The following is an 18282-nucleotide window of genomic DNA, read 5'->3' as shown; positions in this document are numbered from 1 at the left end:
AAAGTACTAAGACTTCCAGTTACTCGTAGGTGACATAATAAAGATATGGACCAGGGTCAGAAAACTATCTCAGTAAAAAAGCCAGATCATAAATATGTTACACTTTGAGGCCCTTAAGTCTCTCTTTCAACTATTCAACTCTGCCACTGTGGCACTCAAGTAGCTACAGACAATATGTAAACAAATGCCTGTGACTATGTGCCAGGAAAATTGAATTTCATCTAATTTTTCGCATGTCATGAAAGTGTCTTCTTCTGTTGATTCTTATTCAGTACTTAATAATGTAAAAGCTGGGGGTGCCTGGGTGGCTCAGTGGGTTAAGCCTCTGCCTTCCGCTCAGGTCATGATCTCAGGGTTCTGGGATCAAGCCCCACACTGGGCTCTCTGCTCAGCGGGGAGCCTGCTTCCCCTCTCTCTCTCTCTGCCTGCCTCTCTGCCTACTTGTGACATTTGTCTTTCAAACAAATGAATAAAATCTTTAAAAAAAAATAATGTAAAAGCTGTTCTTAGCTTTCAAGCCATATAATGACAGGCAGTGGACCAGACATGGGCCAAAGGTCATAGTTTGCCAAATCTTGTTCAGGACTGTACTACAATGGAAGACATTTCTAATTAGAACAGGAAGAGAAAGTAAAGAGGGAAGGAAGAGAAGTGAGGGGTGAGGTAAGAGAAGAATGACATTCCACACAAATGAAAGCATAGAAATAAGAGAAGGTATGTCAATTCCATGTAGCTGGAGCTCAGATAACTGGCAGGAGACAGAAAAGTTAGATTGGACTGAAGAGGGAAAGGTTATGCTCTGAGTATGGACTCAAGTACATGCTGGTCACTACTGGAAGTTGCCAAGCCAGGAGTTCATATCAGGTTATCTTTCAAAATGGTAACTCTGATATTAAAAATGCATGGAAAGGGGTGCGTGGTGGCTCAGTTGGTAAATGTCTACCTTTGGCTCAGGTCATGATCCCAGGGTCCTGGGATCAAGCCCTGCATCAGGTTCCCTGCTCTGCGGGAAGCCTGCTTCTCCCTCTCCCACTCCTCCTACTGTCTCTCTCTGTGTCAAATACATAATATACATAAAATACATAAATAAAAAAAAACTTAAAAAAAATAAATGCATGGGAAGAGATAGAGAGCAGCAGAAAGGGACCTGGTTATCCTAACAGTCCTAAAGGAAAAAAAAATTATCTTTAGGCAATGGCAGTGATGGCTGATAAAGAAAAAAGGAATCTGACAGAAATTTAGGAATGAAAAGAACCTTATGGTAGAATTAATGCGCAAAGAATGAGAGAAGAGGAGAAGGAAGGGCAAATGGTCTGTCCCAATTTTGATACAGACAGTACTTTCAACTGCTGAGCAGACTTTCTCCGATACTACACCTGGCATCTGGGAGCTATGGCCTCCTACATTTCCTCCCACCTTTCTGTCTCCTGTGCTCAGTCAACTAATGTTCCTGCAGTTAGCTCTTTATTTTGTCCTTCCCCACTCTTTCCCTTTGGACTGCATTTTCTTCGATAGTTATGTTTAATGTAGATAATTCTTCAATTTATAATTTAGCTTTCATTTCTCTTCTGAGCTAAAGATACACATTTCCAATGACCTACTGAGTATGTCTAATGGATGGTCCTGTTAAGTGTTCAAATTCCACATATTTAAAACAACCTCTCGGGGCGCCTGGGTGGCTCGGTGGGTTAAGCCGCTGCCTTCAGCTCAGGTCATGATCCCAGGTCCTGGGTTCGAGCCCTGCATCGGGCTTTCTGCTCAGCAGGGAGCCTGCTTCCTCCCCTCTCTCTCTCTGCCTCTCTGCCTACTTGTGATTTCTCTCTGTCAAATAAATAAATAAAATCTTAAAAAAAAAAAAAAAAAAACAACCTCTCTTAATACCCAAGTTCAGTTAATGGCATCATCCTATTCAAGCACAGTTGTGTGACTATTCCCTCTTCACTCCTTATAGTCAGGGATATTTCATACTAAATCTCTTACATTCTTAAAACTAAGTTCCAGTCCACATTTCCTAGTATTATTATAAAGAGTATTTATATAAATAAGATATTTATATAAATAAATCCCTGAAATGGGGAAATTCAGTAGCTGTTGATAGATAACCCTAATGCGTAGCTCTATCACAAGTACTGCTCTGCTAAAAGGCCTTCAGTGGCTTCTCAAAGACTACAGAACACTAAATCCAAACTTTTTAGCATGGCTTTCCAGAGCCTCATCATCAGGAGCCAAACTACTGTACTAATTTTGTTTCATTCTACCACCCCAACCCCATTCTACCTACACTCAGGTAGATGGAACATGTTCTTTTCTACATTTCTCAAGTACCACCCTTTTGCTATCATTATTCCCTCCATATTTTATTCAGTTCTCCTATTTCTGCTAGATGAAAATATTACAATGTACAAATTAAACGGCTCCTTCACCCTAAAGCATCCATGGTTGTTCCTAGCCAGAAAATATCTCTTTTCTAAATTTATGTAGCACTTACTGTTTTTATCACTTAGTACTTTTCTTATACACTCAGCACCATCTAACCTTGATTGTATCTATATACCCATATATCTATTCTGCCACCATAGCTCAAACACCGTGCCTTATGCATAGAAATCATTCAAAATCAAGTATTAAATTCACTGGGACAAACCTAATAACCTTTTCACAAATTATGTTGTATTAGGTCCAATGTATATGATAAGTATATGGAATAATGTGATCCATTTAAAGTACATTCACAAACCATGAGGTTTCTTTCTAGTAAGTGAATACCAGCTTAATGGATAATCTTGAAGACAGATGACATGCTTTGAATGCATTTAAATTTTTCAGGAATAAAGATGCTACTATGAACCCACAATATCACCTTTTCTATATACCAGTGCTCTGCAAAAGAACTTTCTATAATGATAGAAATGACTGGTCTGTGCAGTTCAACTAGCCGGACATAGCTACTGATCACCTGTAATGTAGACTAGTAAAACTAAGAAACAGAGTTCTTACCTTTATTTACTTAATTTAAATAACCATTTACAACTAGTGGATGCATAATGGACAATATAGCTATAAATCAAAAACACTTCAGAATTTCATTTTGCAAAGTTAGAGCTTTACCATTTTACATTATCTTCAGCAGTGTATGAGAGGAATGCAAAAAAAGAAAAAAAAAGGTGCAGCTACTTCTGGAAAACTCTGGCATTTTCTCAAACAGGTAAACAGAGTCACTGTATGATTCAAAAGTTTTACTCTTAGGTATATATCCAAGAAAAAAAAAAGAAAATATTTACTGACACAAAAACTTGTATGTAAGCATTCACAGTGGCATTACACACTATAGTCAAAATGTGGAAATAACCAAAATGTCCATCATTATTGATACAATGGAGTATGTATCAATGGTCAAATCTATAGAGGCAGATAATCAGTACATAAGATGCTAGGGCTCAAGGGAATGGAGAGGTTGTGGGGAGATGGCTAAGAAGTACTGGCTTTCTTTTTTGGGTAACAAAAATGTTCGAAAAGTAACTGCAGTGAAGGCTGAACAACTTTTAGTGTATCAGTAGCCACTGAATAAAGGGTACAACCTTTATTTAAATGGGTGAATTACATAGCATGTGATCTATGCCTCAAAAAAGCGGTTTAAAAAAAAAAAGTTACAGCTTTTATTGATCCACTAGAATAAACTCTTAAAAGAAAGTCTCAGACTCCACCAAAAAAATACTAAAACTGATAAATGAATACAGAAAGTCACAGGATACAAAAATCAATATAGAAAAATTCACTGCATTTCTATACACTAAAAATGAAATAGCAGAAAGATAAACTAAGAAAACAATCCCATTTACAACTGCATCAAAAATAGTATCTAGGGGGGTGCCTGGGTGGCTCAGAGGGTTAAGCCTCTGCCTTTGGTTCAGGTCCTGGTCTCAGGGTCCTGGGATGGAGCACCACATCAGGCTCTCTGCTCAGCGGGGAGCCTGCTTCCCCCTCTCTGTCTGCCTGCCTCTCTGCCTATCTGTGATCTGTGTCAAATAAATAAAAATAAAAATAAATCTTAAAAAAAATTTAGGTATAAACTTAACCAAGGAGTACAACTCTAAAAACTAAAACTCTGAGATAAGAAACTGAAGATGACACAAACAAATGGAAAGATACCCCATGTGCATTGAATGGAAGAACAAATATTGTTAAAAAGGCCACACTACCCAAAATCAATGTACAGATTTAATGTAATCATATTGAAATACCAACAGCAATTTCCACAGAACTAGAACAAATAACCCTAAAATTTGTATGGAACCCCAAAGACCTGAAATAGTCAAAACAATCTTGAAAAAGAAGAATGAGCGGGGGTGTTTGGTTGGCTCAGCTGATAAAGAATGCAACTTAATCTGAGGGACATGAGCTCAAGCCCCACCTTAGGCATGGAGCCTACTTAAAACAAAGTAAGAACAAAACTGGAGGTAGCAAAATCAAAGATTTCAAGATATACTACCCAAAGGTATAGTAATCAAAACAGTATAGTACTGGCACAAAAACAGAAACATTGATCAGTGGAACAGAACAGATCCCAGAAATAAATCCATGATCATCTGGGTCAATTCATCCTCAACAAAGCAGGAAAGAATATCCAGTGGGAAAAAGGATGTTTTTTCAACAAATGGTATTAGGAAAACTGGAGAGCAACATGCAAAACAATGAAACCGGACCGCCTTCTAACACCATACACAAAAATAAACTCAAAATGGATTCAGAAACTAAATGTGGGACCTGAAACCATAAAAATCCTAGAAGAGAGAACAGGCAGTAATTTCTCTGACATTGGCCACAGGAACATTTTTCTTTCTCTTTTTTCAAGATTTTATTTTTACATACTCTTTCCACCCACTGTGGGGCTCAAACTCAAAAACTTGAGATCAAAACTTGCATGCTCTTCTGACTGAGCCAGCCAGGTGACCCAGAATATTTTTCTAGATGTGTGTCCAAAGGCAAGGGAAACAAAAGCAAAAATAAACCATTGAGACTACATCAAAATAAGAAAACTTCTTCACAGCAAAGGAACCAATTAATAAAACTAAAAGACAACTTATTGAATGGGAGCAGATACTTGCAAATGAGACATCTGATAAAGGGTTAGTATTCAAAATACATAAAAAACTTGTAAAACTCAATACCAAAAAAACAAATAATCTAAATTAAAAAATGGGCAGAAAACATGAACAGACATTTCTCCAAAGAAGACACAGAGAGGGCCAACAGACACATGAAAAGGATCTCAACATCACTCATTATCAAGGCAATGCAAATCAAAAATCACAATGAAGTATTACCTCACAACTGTCAAAATGGCTAAAATCAAAAATAAGAAACAACAGTGTTGGTGAGGATATGGAAAAAAGGAACCATCCTGCACTGGTGGTGGGAATGCAAACTGGTAGAGTCACTGTGGAAAAAACAGTGTGGAGGTTCCTCAAAAAAATAAAAAATAGAATTACCATATGATCCAGTAATTCTACTACTGGGTATTTACTCAAAGAATATGAAAACACTATTTTGAAAAGATATATGCACCCTGATGTTTATGGCAGAATCAATTACAATAGTCAAAATATGGAAGCAGTGTCCATCGATAAGGAATGGATAAAGAAGATGTGGGATGTGTGTGTGTGTGTAACTATCTATGTTGCTACAGATGGACAGATAGATATACTGGAATACTACACAGCCATCAAAAAACAATGAAATCGGGACGCCTGGGTGGCTCAGTTGGTTAAGCAGCTGCCTTCGGCTCAGGTCATGATCCCAGCGTCCTGGGATCGAGTCCCACATCGGGCTCCTTGCTCGGCGGGGAGCCTGCTTCTCCCTCTCCCTCTGCCTGCCACTCTGTCTGCCTGTGCTCGCTCTCTCTCCCTCTCTCTCTCTGACAAATAAATAAATAAAATCTTAAAAAAAACAAAAAAACAAAACAAAAAAAAACAATGAAATCTTGCCATTTGGAACAACATGGATGTCTCTAGAGAGTATAATGCTAAATGGAAAAAGTCAGTCAGAAAAAGACAAATACTATATGATTTCATTTGTATTTGGAATCTAAGAAACAAAACAAATGAACAAATAAAGAAAGAGACAAACTAAGAATCAGACTCTGAATTATAGAGAACAAAGTTACCAGATGGGAGGAGGGTGGAGGAATGGGTGAAACAGGTGATGGGATTTAAGAGTGCTCTTGAAGAGTAGTGAGTAATGTATAGAATTGTTAAATCACTATATTATATACCTGAAACTAATAGAACACTGTATGCTAACTATACTGTAACTTTAAAAAAGTGTTAGACATTCAAAGAAAAAAAATATTTCACAATCAATGATAAAGGCTTAAATAAGTGAAATAACTGAACTATACCTATGGCAATCTTCTCAATAAACAATTGAGATTATGTATATTAAAGAATTAGAATAGAACTACCACAATATAATTTACATAGCAAACGTGAATGCAATACAGGTTATAAAATTTTAAGTTCGAAGTGATAAATGAGTAATACTATAAGAAATACCATGAAATTTCTCAAATGAGGTAGTGTATTTTCTGCTTTTGATTAACAGTTTTTTATCTTTAGTTAGGAATAATGAAGTGCTAAATTCTTTTTTTTTTTTTTTAAGATTTTATTTATTTATTTGACAGAGAGAGAGATCACAAGTAGGCAGAGAGGCAGTCAGAGAGAGAGGAGGAAGCAGGCTCCCTGCCAAGCAGAGAGCCCGATGCGGGCCTCGATCCCAGGACCCTGGGACCATGACCTGAGCCGAAGGCAGAGGCTTTAACCCACTGAGCCACCCAGGCGCCCTGAAATGCTAAATTCTTAAAAGTTGTTACAACTGTTCCAGAGAATAATCATAATGCAGTACCTCAAAAACATCGTCGTGATTAACAATATGCTTCAAGTTCTCAGAGGCTTTCATATTTGTAGTCACTGGTAGACTCCCAGGACTAATCTCAGCTTCAGATTCACTGGTCTTCTGTAAAGAGTTTCCTATCATATACTTTTCTCTTTCATCAGCTTTGATTCTTACTGGAGTGGTACTTTCTGAAGTCTACGTCAAAGAAAACAAAGAATCCATATTCCTTAAAGCTCTGTATCTATTTTTGTGCTATAGTTCAGATTAGAATTTAAAAGTAGGGTGCCTGTTTGGTTCAGTAGGAAGACTTTGTGAGTTCTAATATCAGGATCATGGGTTCAAGCCCCACATTAGGTGCAGAGATTACTAAATATATATATTTAGAGTGTGTTTGTGTGTATGTATGTGAGTATGGTATGTATTTATTTAGGTCATATATGCTCATTTGGGGAACAGGTGGCCCCCAAAGGTTCATGAACCACATTAAACTTTATAATTTAGCTGAGGCTACATTTCACCTCTTAAACTGCAAAGCTGGCATTCATGAATGAGTCACTTAGCTCAGTAGGCTCAAACTCAGGCTGGTTAGACTGTTTTCTGCTGATTATGGAATGTATAGTAACTCTAGCAACATAAGGAAACTGTTTCTGTAATATCATGTGGGGGAACAAATTCCATGAAAGGAACACACACTTTAAGGATCGTTGTACATTTCTGAAACATCCCAAGGAAATAGTCTGTCATAGCAATTACATTTAAAATTAGAATTGGGTAGAGTGGATCAATGTTAACAAGGGGAAAAAAAGTATTTCTGTAACAACAAATTTTCTGACATTCCTTAGCTTATCCTTGGTTCAGGCAAGATTTTTTAAAAACCTATGATGACGTTATCCTGCCCATATGGAAAGTCTGTAACCATACTGAAGTGTAATAATAGCAATCAGAGAGTTTGCCAATTATTTCAGCTTTTACTTCAGGTGGTGAGAACAACACCCTAAATTTGGGAGGACATTATCGTGTATACCAAAAGGACCATTATATCGATTATTCTTTCAAAGTTTTAAAAAGCTTGAAATAAGTTTTAGTCAATTCTTTAAAATTGAGTTTTCTAACCTTCACACCCACATCATTATTTACAACTTGCTGATCTTCATGTGGTTTCAGTTCTTTTCCCGGATCTTCACAGGTCTCTTCATCTTTTAGTCTATGTACAATGGTTTGAACAGTTTTGACCATATTCTTAAGCTCATCTGGGTATGGTGTTGGATATCTCTTCAAATTTCCCTCCTAGAGAAATAAAATAAGTAAAATTTGAAATATGGGTAAATTTTTCTAACATCAACCTCAAAATTTAACTATAACCCATTTTAATTGCATTAGTTATCTGGCTCCTGGGGGTAACTTTAATTAGCAATAATCGCGCCTCGGATAAACCTCATTGGCTACGATACAGCCACTGCGCAAAGCTATGGGGGTAACTTTAAACACAGATGATAAGCCACTGAAATAATTTTATTTTATTTAAGATTTTATTTATTTGAGAGAGAGAGACACACAGAGAGAAAGAGAGAGAGAGAATGAGAAGGGGGAGGGTCAGGGGGAGAAGCAGACTCCCTGCCAAGCAGGGAGTCTGATGCAGGAATTGATCCTGGGACTCCAGGATCATGACCTAAGTCAAAGCCAGCCACTTAACTAACTGAGCCACCTAGGCACCCCCTGAAAGCATTTTAGACAGAACAGAAGTACGGTTTTATCAATAGTGAAAGACTTCATAGTTACAGATTTAACTAATACTTTGAAAGCTTTTTTTAAAAGCAGACTAATATGTATTCCATTTTAAGATTTATGGTGTGGATATTGCCAACACTATCACTTGGCTTTGAAACAGGTATGTTTTCCAGCTAGATATTTTTCCAGCCACATAAAAATTCCTACATTTATATACTGTCTTATATGCCAGGAACCAAATACTTCCAAAGTCAGTCTAATTGCCATTTTTCTGGGATTCAGCTAGTTTATGTAAGGGCAAAATAATTATATCCACAAGTAATTTGGAAATGAATTATTTACTACTTCTATCACTGCAACACAGATTCTCAAACCCATAAAGAAAAACATGTTCATAACAGAGTTCTTGATCCCTAGAATCTAAATAATAAATCATTAAAGAACGGGAAGAGGGAAAGCAATCACGTGTTTTTCTTATTTTTATATTATGAAATTTGGCTTAAAATCACATAGTTTTATACTGTTCTTAAATTCTTTCACAGGACATATGTGTGGAATCAATAAAACTTCAAGTGCCTTGAGGGCAAGGAATGAAACCAATATTCCTCTGTATCTCCTGAAATAGTACAGTAAGGTAAATAGCACCAATTAAGTATCAGTGGACCTGTTTAAAACCTGAAGGGAGAATAGGACTCACCCTGGGAGGTGCCTCCCTTTCATCTTTGTCTTCATCACAATCAAATGCTACTTGAGCCCGCTGTTTCCTCTGTTCCTCCCACAGTGAAGGATTAAAACTTTCATTATCTGATATGAACATAACTAAAGAAAAACAAACAAAAAACAAAAAAAAAAACTACTATATTTTGCTGTAATTATGGAAAACCATTACTTGCTCATAATTTTGAGTTATAAACATTAAGATAAGTCAAGACTGATCAATGCCAGGAGCATTCAATGCTACTGTAATTGTAATATTTCTTTAACAGTATTAATCATATATCTTTTCTTCCCTTAAGCTAATTTGTCCTATTACCAGAAGGGTTCCTAAAAAGAATCTAACAATTACAACTCTAAGTAGGTATGTGATTTTGTGCAGTTCTCTACAAAAAGCAGCATGGTAATTGTGCCTCCTTCAGCATATGACAAGGCATATGACATATGACAAGGCAATACATAAATTATTTCATTCAAGTTTTTGCATTCAGAATAATCGTCCCTATTCTGATATTGTTCATCATATATGGGGGATGAGGAGATAAAGACAAAGTGAGTTACTTTGGTTAAAAAAAGATTACCTTGATGCCTTGCAATTACATCTTTGCATTATACATTATACTTTATATACAGCTTTACTAAGCAAATAAAGTGCTAATAATTTACTAAGCAAATAAAGTGCTAATAAATAAAGTGATATTTTTTACATTAAAATGTAAGGAAAATTGAAAATCTAATAACATAAATGCAACACTACATATCCTGCTATGCAATATAATATTGAAGGTAAAGAGTCAACAACTGTTATTTTTTTTTGCTTTTTAGGCAAGTTAAAAAAATCCAAGGCTTAAAAATTAATCCACTTGACTATTATATCTCACCATACAGAAGTTTGTGCAATACAAGATAAAATCACAACTGTTTTCTGTCCTCTAAAAGAAAATGACTCCACTCACTCAAAACAAAAGGGAGTAAAAGCACCCAAAATTAGTTTAAAAAAAAAATTGCTAGAATACCCGTATGTGTTCAATTTGAATATTTAGCCAAAAGTAGCATCATTATCATTAATTTTTAGTCCTTATTGTGGGATTCTTACCGTTCTGTAATATCATATCCAAACAAAGAACATCACAAAACCAAATATGAACAAAAAGAACTGAGTTTTTATCTTTAGCTTTTCTTGTTTTCAATACTTGGCTCAAGAAAAATTTTTAAAAAAATAACTTTGTGGCATTAATAGTTAATGAATTATAAAGTTTGTTTTTGTTTTGTGGAAGGTAGTTCAAATTCCTAGGAATCCCTATTGACTTTTGTGGTATACTTGGAAAGGCAAGCAGAGCCAAGCAGTTTGCAGCAAAGCCTATTTCAACGATTCAAAAAAATTCCCCTCCCATCTTAAGCAATAATTTCAATCACCAGACTAGCTGAGAAATCTCTTAAGAGTTTTTATATCAAGCCAAAGCAATCTTTACCAGAATTTTTTCAGAACTCCAAGGGAAGTAACTTTTACCATGACCCTCATTCTTGTCAACTTCTGATCGCCTATACTTTCTACGCTTTTGTATAAATCTCACATCTTTTGAGATTCAGGACATCAAGTAATACTACAACTTTCTCTACATTTTAGATGCCACTAGACCTGATAACCCTGGCATATTCACTGGAGACTCTAGTATTTGCCTAACAGCCTTTCTCTCTACCTAAAACCTGCCAATATCAAGAACGGTAACAATGTGTGATTATCCCCCTCTACGCCACTACAATTTCACAGGTCTCAATCTTCTCAATTTCAATGTCCATCTATATTTCACCAATGTGATTCATAACCCTAGTCACACTCAAGATGTAAGCTTCTGTAAAATTTTCCTCCTCCTTGACACTACACTCATTCTTTCAAAGCATTCCCTTCTTTATTATTGCTGGTACACTTTGAGTTCCTTATTCTCATTTCTTATTCTTCTTGTAAATCCACTCTAGGTTTTACTTTCTTTTCTATTCAGCTTTGGTTTAATGATACATTATTTTAATCACTTTCAAATTTCTTGCCCCTTTCTCAGTTTACACCTTTCCAACAAAACCTATGGATGTGCTACTTCAACCACCTAACTTCTTTGTTCTGGACCGCTCACTTCTATCAGAGAAAAGTGACATCACCCTGTTGTTTAGAACCTTTACAAATGTATGGTATTCCTTTATCTTTGCTCCATCTTCAGTGCTGCCCAGGAATCCTATTTATTTCTAGTCGGTCTTTCCTCCTACTACAAATCACTGTCTTCAAGGACCCTACCCCCTACCTCTAGAGGAAGTTTTCTCTTTGACTTCAATGAATAAAGAAATGCCATCAAAACACTCAGACTGAAAACTCCCTGACCCCTGCAACAACCAGTTTTCCCCAGCTACAAATTATTACATGGATGCTGTTTCCCATTTAACACTGATTCCGCTAATAGGCCCCAAATACCATGCTTTCTATTTCAAACTTATCCATCATTATTCCCCTTTAGAAGGTGAGCTTTTGCTTTTTTTAAAAGATTTTAATTAATCTCTACACCTAATGTAGGCCTTGAACTCACAACCCTGAGGTCAAGAGTCACATGCTCTACCGAGTGAGCCAGCCAGGCACCACATAACATGAGCATCTTGAAGCAAGGATTTTTATCATTAAATACTTAGATATCTAACCCACTGCTTGGCATATCAGTGCTAAATAAAAATGGAATGAATTAAATGTGAACCAAGTATCTATTCTCCTAAACTGTATAAAACTCCAAGCCAAGAACATTGTATTTTCTGACCTGTTTATTACTTTGAGGTACTATGATAAAGGAAAAAGTTTTTCTTGCATTTGAAAAAGAATTCACCCACCTGGCCATGTCAGTGTAGTTTCTGATTCAGTACTTTAAGTGCAGTATGTTACGGTGTTTTCTTTGTAATAATACCTATAGTGAAATACTTTGAGAAACATGTAAACTCTAAGAGGACTCAGAATATTATTTTTTCTAAGTTTTATTTATTTAAGTAATCTCTACATCCAAGGTGGGGCTCAAACTCACAACACAACCCTGAGATCAAGAGTCACATGCTCTTCTGACTGAGCCAGCCAGGCACCCCAAGGACTCAGCATATTATAAATGTATCTCAGACTTTTCATTTTTTTTTTTTTAAGATTTTATTTATTCATTTGACAGACAGAGATCACAAGTAGGCAGAGAGGCAGGCAGAGAGAGAGGAAGGGAAGCAGGCTCCCTGCTGAGCAGAGAGCCCGATGCGGGACTCGATCCCAGGACCCTGAGATCATGACCTGAGCCGAAGGCAGCGGCTTAACCCACTGAGCCACCCAGGCGCCCTTTTTTTTTTTTTTAAAGATTTTATTTATTTATTTGTCAGAGAGAGAGAGGGAGAGAGAGCGAGCACAGGCAGACAGAATGGCAGGCAGAGGCAGAGGGAGAAGCAGGTTCCCTGATGAGCAAGGAGCCCGATGCGGGACTCGATCCCAGGACGCTGGGATCATGACCTGAGCCGAAGGCAGCTGCTTAACCAACTGAGCCACCCAGGCGTCCCCAGACTTTTCATTTTAAGACGCTTCTACTCTAAAATACATCTCTCATACCAAAAATTCGAAGGCCAAGATTTTATTTTGCTACTTCTACTCTTTGTATCACAAATACATTTCTTACCTGAACTATGACCTGTTTTAGAAACAAACGGGATAAATCAAAATGACAGAAATGATAGGAGGCCAGGTAAATCTGAATCATGAAAAGAGAAGACAGTAAGAGAGATCAAGGCATGAGTATACCCATGAGTAGAACAGTTCTGAGCAAGAGTCACCAAACTTTTTCTGTAAATGGTTAGATAATAAATATGTTAAGCTTTGTGAACCAAGAGACAAAAATCAAGGATATTACAGTAGGTACTTATGAGAGAAATCAAATTTCCAAAGATTACTGACAAATTTAAAATACACTAAACTTTTAAAATTTTTTGTTATATAGTAAATGAGAAGACTAAAGTTCTCACTGTTGGAGTAACATATTGCTTAACTGGTATTGACTATCATGAAACTGATGTAAATATTCACCTTAAAAAACTATTTTTAGCTTGTGGGCCACACAAAAACAGGTAATAGGCTAGATATGGCCCATGGGCCACAGTGTGCCAATCACTTATTGGAACAAAAAGTATTATGACAGAATATATTTATCTGATTGTTTTCTAGAAGGGCCTTCAATGGTCTCTCACAGATGTATATTTAACAGTTTAGTTCAGGGATGCCTGGGTGGCTCAGTCAGTTAAGCATCTGCCTTTGGCTAAGGTCATGATCCGGAGTCCAGGGATTGAGCCCCACACTGGGCTCCCTGCTCAGCTTCTCCCTCTGCTCTTCATCCTGCTCGTGCTCACTCACTTTCTCTCTCAAATAAATAAATAAAATTAAAAACAAAACAAAACAAAACAAAAAACCCCACAACAGTTTAGTTCATTACTCAAATAAAAAAATACATATGCCTTTGGCTAGTTTTAGTCATTGCTTGAATCATGTTTGGTTATTTTAGTGTTAGTTAAAATGAAAGGAAAAGAACATTCTGAAGTCTCTATATGGCAGCAACAAAAGCAGGTAGACCAAACAGTAGTAACGCATTAATATAATAAAATTATCAAAGATTAAATAAGTCCTTTGGAGACTTTGGTTCTGTCACAAAGGATAGAGTAATTTTGTCTGAGAATCTTCCTTCAAAATGATATCTTTATTGGATTTCTTTTTTTTCTTTTTAAGATTTTATTTATTTATTTGTCAGAGAGAGGAGAGAGCGAGCATGCATAAGGAGGGGTAGAGGCAAGCAGAGGGAGAAGCAAGCTCCTGGCTGAGCAAGGAGCCTGATGTGGGCCTTGATCCCAGGAGTCTGGGATCATGACCAGAGCTGAAGGCAGACACTTAATCGACTGAGCCACCCAGGCGTCCCTGTATCGGGTTTCTAATAGTTACCAATTTTCATTATTGTTCTGAAATAAATGCAGCAAAAGGAGAATAAGAACAAATTTTCCCAATATGCCTTTAGGACAGGGACAAAAAGCTATTAAATCTGGACCACTTTCTGTTTTTGTATAGCTTACAACCTATGGACAGTTTTAAAATTTTTAAATGTTGCAGCAAAAACCCAAAACTCAAAAAATTATTTCATGACACATGAAAATTACATGAAATCTAAATTGCTCTGCCCACAAATAAAATTTTATTAGAACACACCTATGCTCATTTGTTTACATATTGTCTGTGACTGTTTTTGCATGAAACAGACAGCATCAAGTAGGTAGAACAGAAAAGTATAGTCTATGAAACCTATAATATTTACTAAATGGTTCTCTGCTTAAATAACTTGCTAACCCATGCAACAGGACATTAAAGTCTCTTCTCTACACTAAAAATTCATTTTCTTTCCTCACAAATATTTTAACTATTACCATTCTATCTTCCCACATCAAAGAAGAACTATTGGAATATATTATGTAGCTGATTGTAATTCTATTAGAAATCACCTTCAGAGATGAAGTGGAAAATAGAGACATAAGTCCCAGGGACTATAGCAAACAAAGAAAAAAACACCTCCTGATGTATCCAAACATTCATTATAATTCCCCACAATGCACAAATAGGGGCATAAGCCAGAGTTGGTATATCTACTTTGAACTTCCTAATTTCTTTTTTTTTTTTCCCTTGGTAATCTCTACACCCAACAAGGGTCTTGAACTCATGACCCTGAGATCAAGAGTTACAAATTCTACCAAATAAGCCAGCCAGGTGCCCCTGAACTTCTTAACTTCTAATGCGTATATATACAGTACTTGCATTATTAAACAATACTTCAACACTACCTAAAATGAAGTATACTACATTTTGTTATGAATACATTTCCAAATTATACTGCTAAATATGGAAACTGGGGGTTTATTTAAATATATGAAAAAGGAATTGTGCTTACAAACCTATTCTCTAAGCATTAATTATAGAACCTCAATGAAAGAGGCTATTCACATCTGACTTCTCAAAAGTCTTAACTTTTAATTTAATTCAAAAGCTAAAAAGTTTTGCTTCACCCAAATCAACCTCATTAAATAATTCCCATGAAATGATAACTTATCAAAGCAAGTTTTTTATTTCTCCTTGCAAAGAATAAGAAATAATTAGCACAGATAAAAGAGTTCTCTATTTATCACCAATAATGGAACAGTTAAATGATTTTGGTCTTTAATCTCAGTATTTCAAAACTGTTTGCTAAGCCTGCCAAAACAATGTAAGAATAATAACAGCTAATTTGATTCTGTCATTGTGCTAAGCACTTTACACCCAGTTCTCATCTGTACAGAAACCCTGCAAAACAGATACTATTATCAGTATTCCAAGATAAGGAAACTGAAACTCAAGAATATATTTTCTGCAATGTTTTTATTTATTAAGAGTTAATTTATAAATAACTTAGGGCCATGAAGATTTTCACTGGTTTCAGAAAAATACACATAACAATACACAACAATACACATAACAATACACAATACAACAATACACATAACAATTCTATTTTTAGGTGTAACATAAAACACACATCACACACAGACATATAACAACATGTATTAAAAACAATTTGCTCCTTAGTCTAAAAGGCTTTCATACCAAAACTGTTCAAAAACATGTGTGGCCAACAGTAAAGCCTATATATTCCCCTTTCTAGGCAAAACGTAAGAACTTAGAAATAACGTTTTACTCAGACTTCTACAAATGTACTTATCTGGTATACAGATCCAAGAGTGGTATTTAGTCTACAACAAAAGAAGTGAACAAAATATTTCCTGGTTCAATATTCGTAATTACATGACACCTGACATGTATTCCTAACATTTCGCTAAAGAACAGAGAGTCCTATTATAGATGAAATTGACTGTTTAATTTCAAGGAATCACTTAAGGAAGCATATGGTCTACATGTACCTCTAAGTTCAACTATCTACAATCCTGAGATACTGAATTATTTTCTCATTTTCAGAAATTTATTGACTAATTCTCCAAATTCCCTTCAATCTAGTAAGAGTCTATGAGACTTAAAATTCACTTCACACCTATGCTGTGATTTGTTAATATTATAATTTTTAAAAATAAAGAAATTTTTAAGTTCCTACCATCCTCAGTCCTCGGCTGCTGAGGGAACATGTAGTTAGTAAGCACCATTTTCTGGGTCTCTGAATCAGTCTCTTTTTGAAGAGGTATCAGGGGTTTGGACTAGGGAAAGAAAATAAATGTTTAATTTTCAATAATCCTAAAGCAAATACATATCCAGCAATTCTTCTGAATAAGTACTCACCATTTTTTCTATAAAGTACCAATGTGTAGATTACAAAAGCAAGATTATATATACATAAAAAAAACTTTTAGGCACTGATTTGAAACTTGTAAGAATCTTAAAAAAACAAACAAACAACCATTTAGTTTTTAGTGTAAAACAAAACCCATGCTGTATTGCAATTATCACTGGTTATCAATACAATTTAAAAACATTTCCTATAACAAGTATATCCACAGTCCAATAATTACTTATCACAGTGATTTAATAAAGCTATGAAATAAGCCTTTCCATTTTACATTATTGTGCCCTCTTTATTTTATCCTTCCCCTTTGGAAAGAGGCTTTTAAGGAAATAATTTAGAAGGTTTAGTCCAGTTATCTGCAGATTAATTCTGGCTGAAAAGAGAGTACTTAAAACAAATACGAAGTTGTAACCTGCTTCTCTCTTCTCCCTGTCTCCTGTCTCCCTTAATGATACCCCAAGTTACTCAGTGGTGAAACTATAAATCCATTATTCTGGACCTCTTTTTTTCTTAAGACTTCTTTCCTAACTGGTTATAAAGTGATTTCAATTTATTCTTAACTAATAACTTTTGCCATCATATTAACTTAAAATCCTACCAATCCAAGCCTTAGTCAACTCTAAATAGGGAGGGAACTACCCAATCTCTCCCTCACCTGCCAACCTACCAATTAAATCTTTAGACTTTGGTTAAAAATTTGCAGCTAAGATGGCGGAGAAGTAGCAGGCTGAGACTACTTCGGGTAGCGGGAGATCAGCTAAATAGCTTATCTAAAGATTGCAAACACCTACAAATCCAACGGGAGATTGAAGAGAAGAAGAACAGCAATTCCAGAAACAGAAAATCAACCACTTTCTGCAAGGTAGGACTGGCGGAGAAGTGAATCCAAAGCGACGGGAAGATAGACCGCGGGGGGAGGGGCCGGCTCCCGGCGAGCGGCGAAGCAACGGAGCAAAATCAGGACTTTTAAAAGTCTGTTCCGCGGAGGGACATCGCTCCAGAGGCTTAACTGGGGTGAAGCCCAGGCGGGGTAAGCGCGGCCTCAGGTCCCGCAGGGTCGCAGAAGGATCGGGGGTGTCTCAGTGTCGCAGAGCTTACCGGTATTAGAACGGGGAAGCCGGCTGCAGAGACAGAGCCGAGGAGTGACTCTCAGCTCCGGGTTGCCGTGAACCGGTCGCAGGCTCGGTCAGCTCGGAGCGCAGCCGTAGGCCAGGGTGACGGTAGTCATTTGGCACTGTTCTCTGAGGGCGCACTGAGGAGTGGGGCCCCGGGCTCTCGGCTCCTCCGGGCCGGAGACCAGGAGGCCGCCATCTTTATTCCCGTCCTCCGGACTCTACGGAAAGCGCTCAGGGAACAAAAGCTCCCCAAAGCGAACCCGAGCGGATGACTCAGCGCGACCCCGGGTAAGGGCGGTGCAACTCCGCCTGGGGCAAAGACGCTTGAGAATCACTACAACGGGCCCCTCCCCCAGAAGATCTACGGGAAACCCAGCCAGGACCAAGTTCACCTACCAAGGAGAGCGGCGGAATTCCAGAGGAGAAGAAAGCAAAGCACGGAACTCATGGCTTTCTCCCCATGATTTTTTAGCCTTGCA

General features: G+C 36.9%; 1 protein-coding gene and 1 pseudogene across 14 annotated transcripts in view; both read right to left on the bottom strand.

Annotated features, from left to right (window-relative positions):
- The window catches only part of ERBIN (erbb2 interacting protein), a 137016-nt gene that overhangs the window by 21340 nt on the left and 97394 nt on the right, over positions 1 to 18282 (bottom strand). For 12 of the 14 annotated variants that reach the window (XM_047729089.1, XM_047729088.1, XM_047729092.1 and 9 more), the window contains 4 exons: positions 16503 to 16602; positions 9317 to 9438; positions 8005 to 8178; positions 6901 to 7086 (listed from right to left, as the gene is read on the bottom strand). In XM_047729089.1, coding sequence (XP_047585045.1) covers positions 6901 to 7086; positions 8005 to 8178; positions 9317 to 9438; positions 16503 to 16602 — 582 coding nt within the window. The remainder of the gene's footprint in view (positions 1 to 6900; positions 7087 to 8004; positions 8179 to 9316; positions 9439 to 16502; positions 16603 to 18282) is intronic. The other 2 variants (XM_047729091.1, XM_047729098.1) reach the window with 1 other exon arrangement.
- Positions 8204 to 8359, bottom strand: LOC125101361 (uncharacterized; annotated as a pseudogene).

The sequence above is a fragment of the Lutra lutra genome, chromosome 5, assembly GCF_902655055.1.
Source record: "Lutra lutra chromosome 5, mLutLut1.2, whole genome shotgun sequence".
NCBI lineage: Eukaryota > Metazoa > Chordata > Mammalia > Carnivora > Mustelidae > Lutra > Lutra lutra.
Note: the sequence above shows the minus strand (reverse complement) of the source record. Positions and strands in the feature narration are given on the sequence as shown.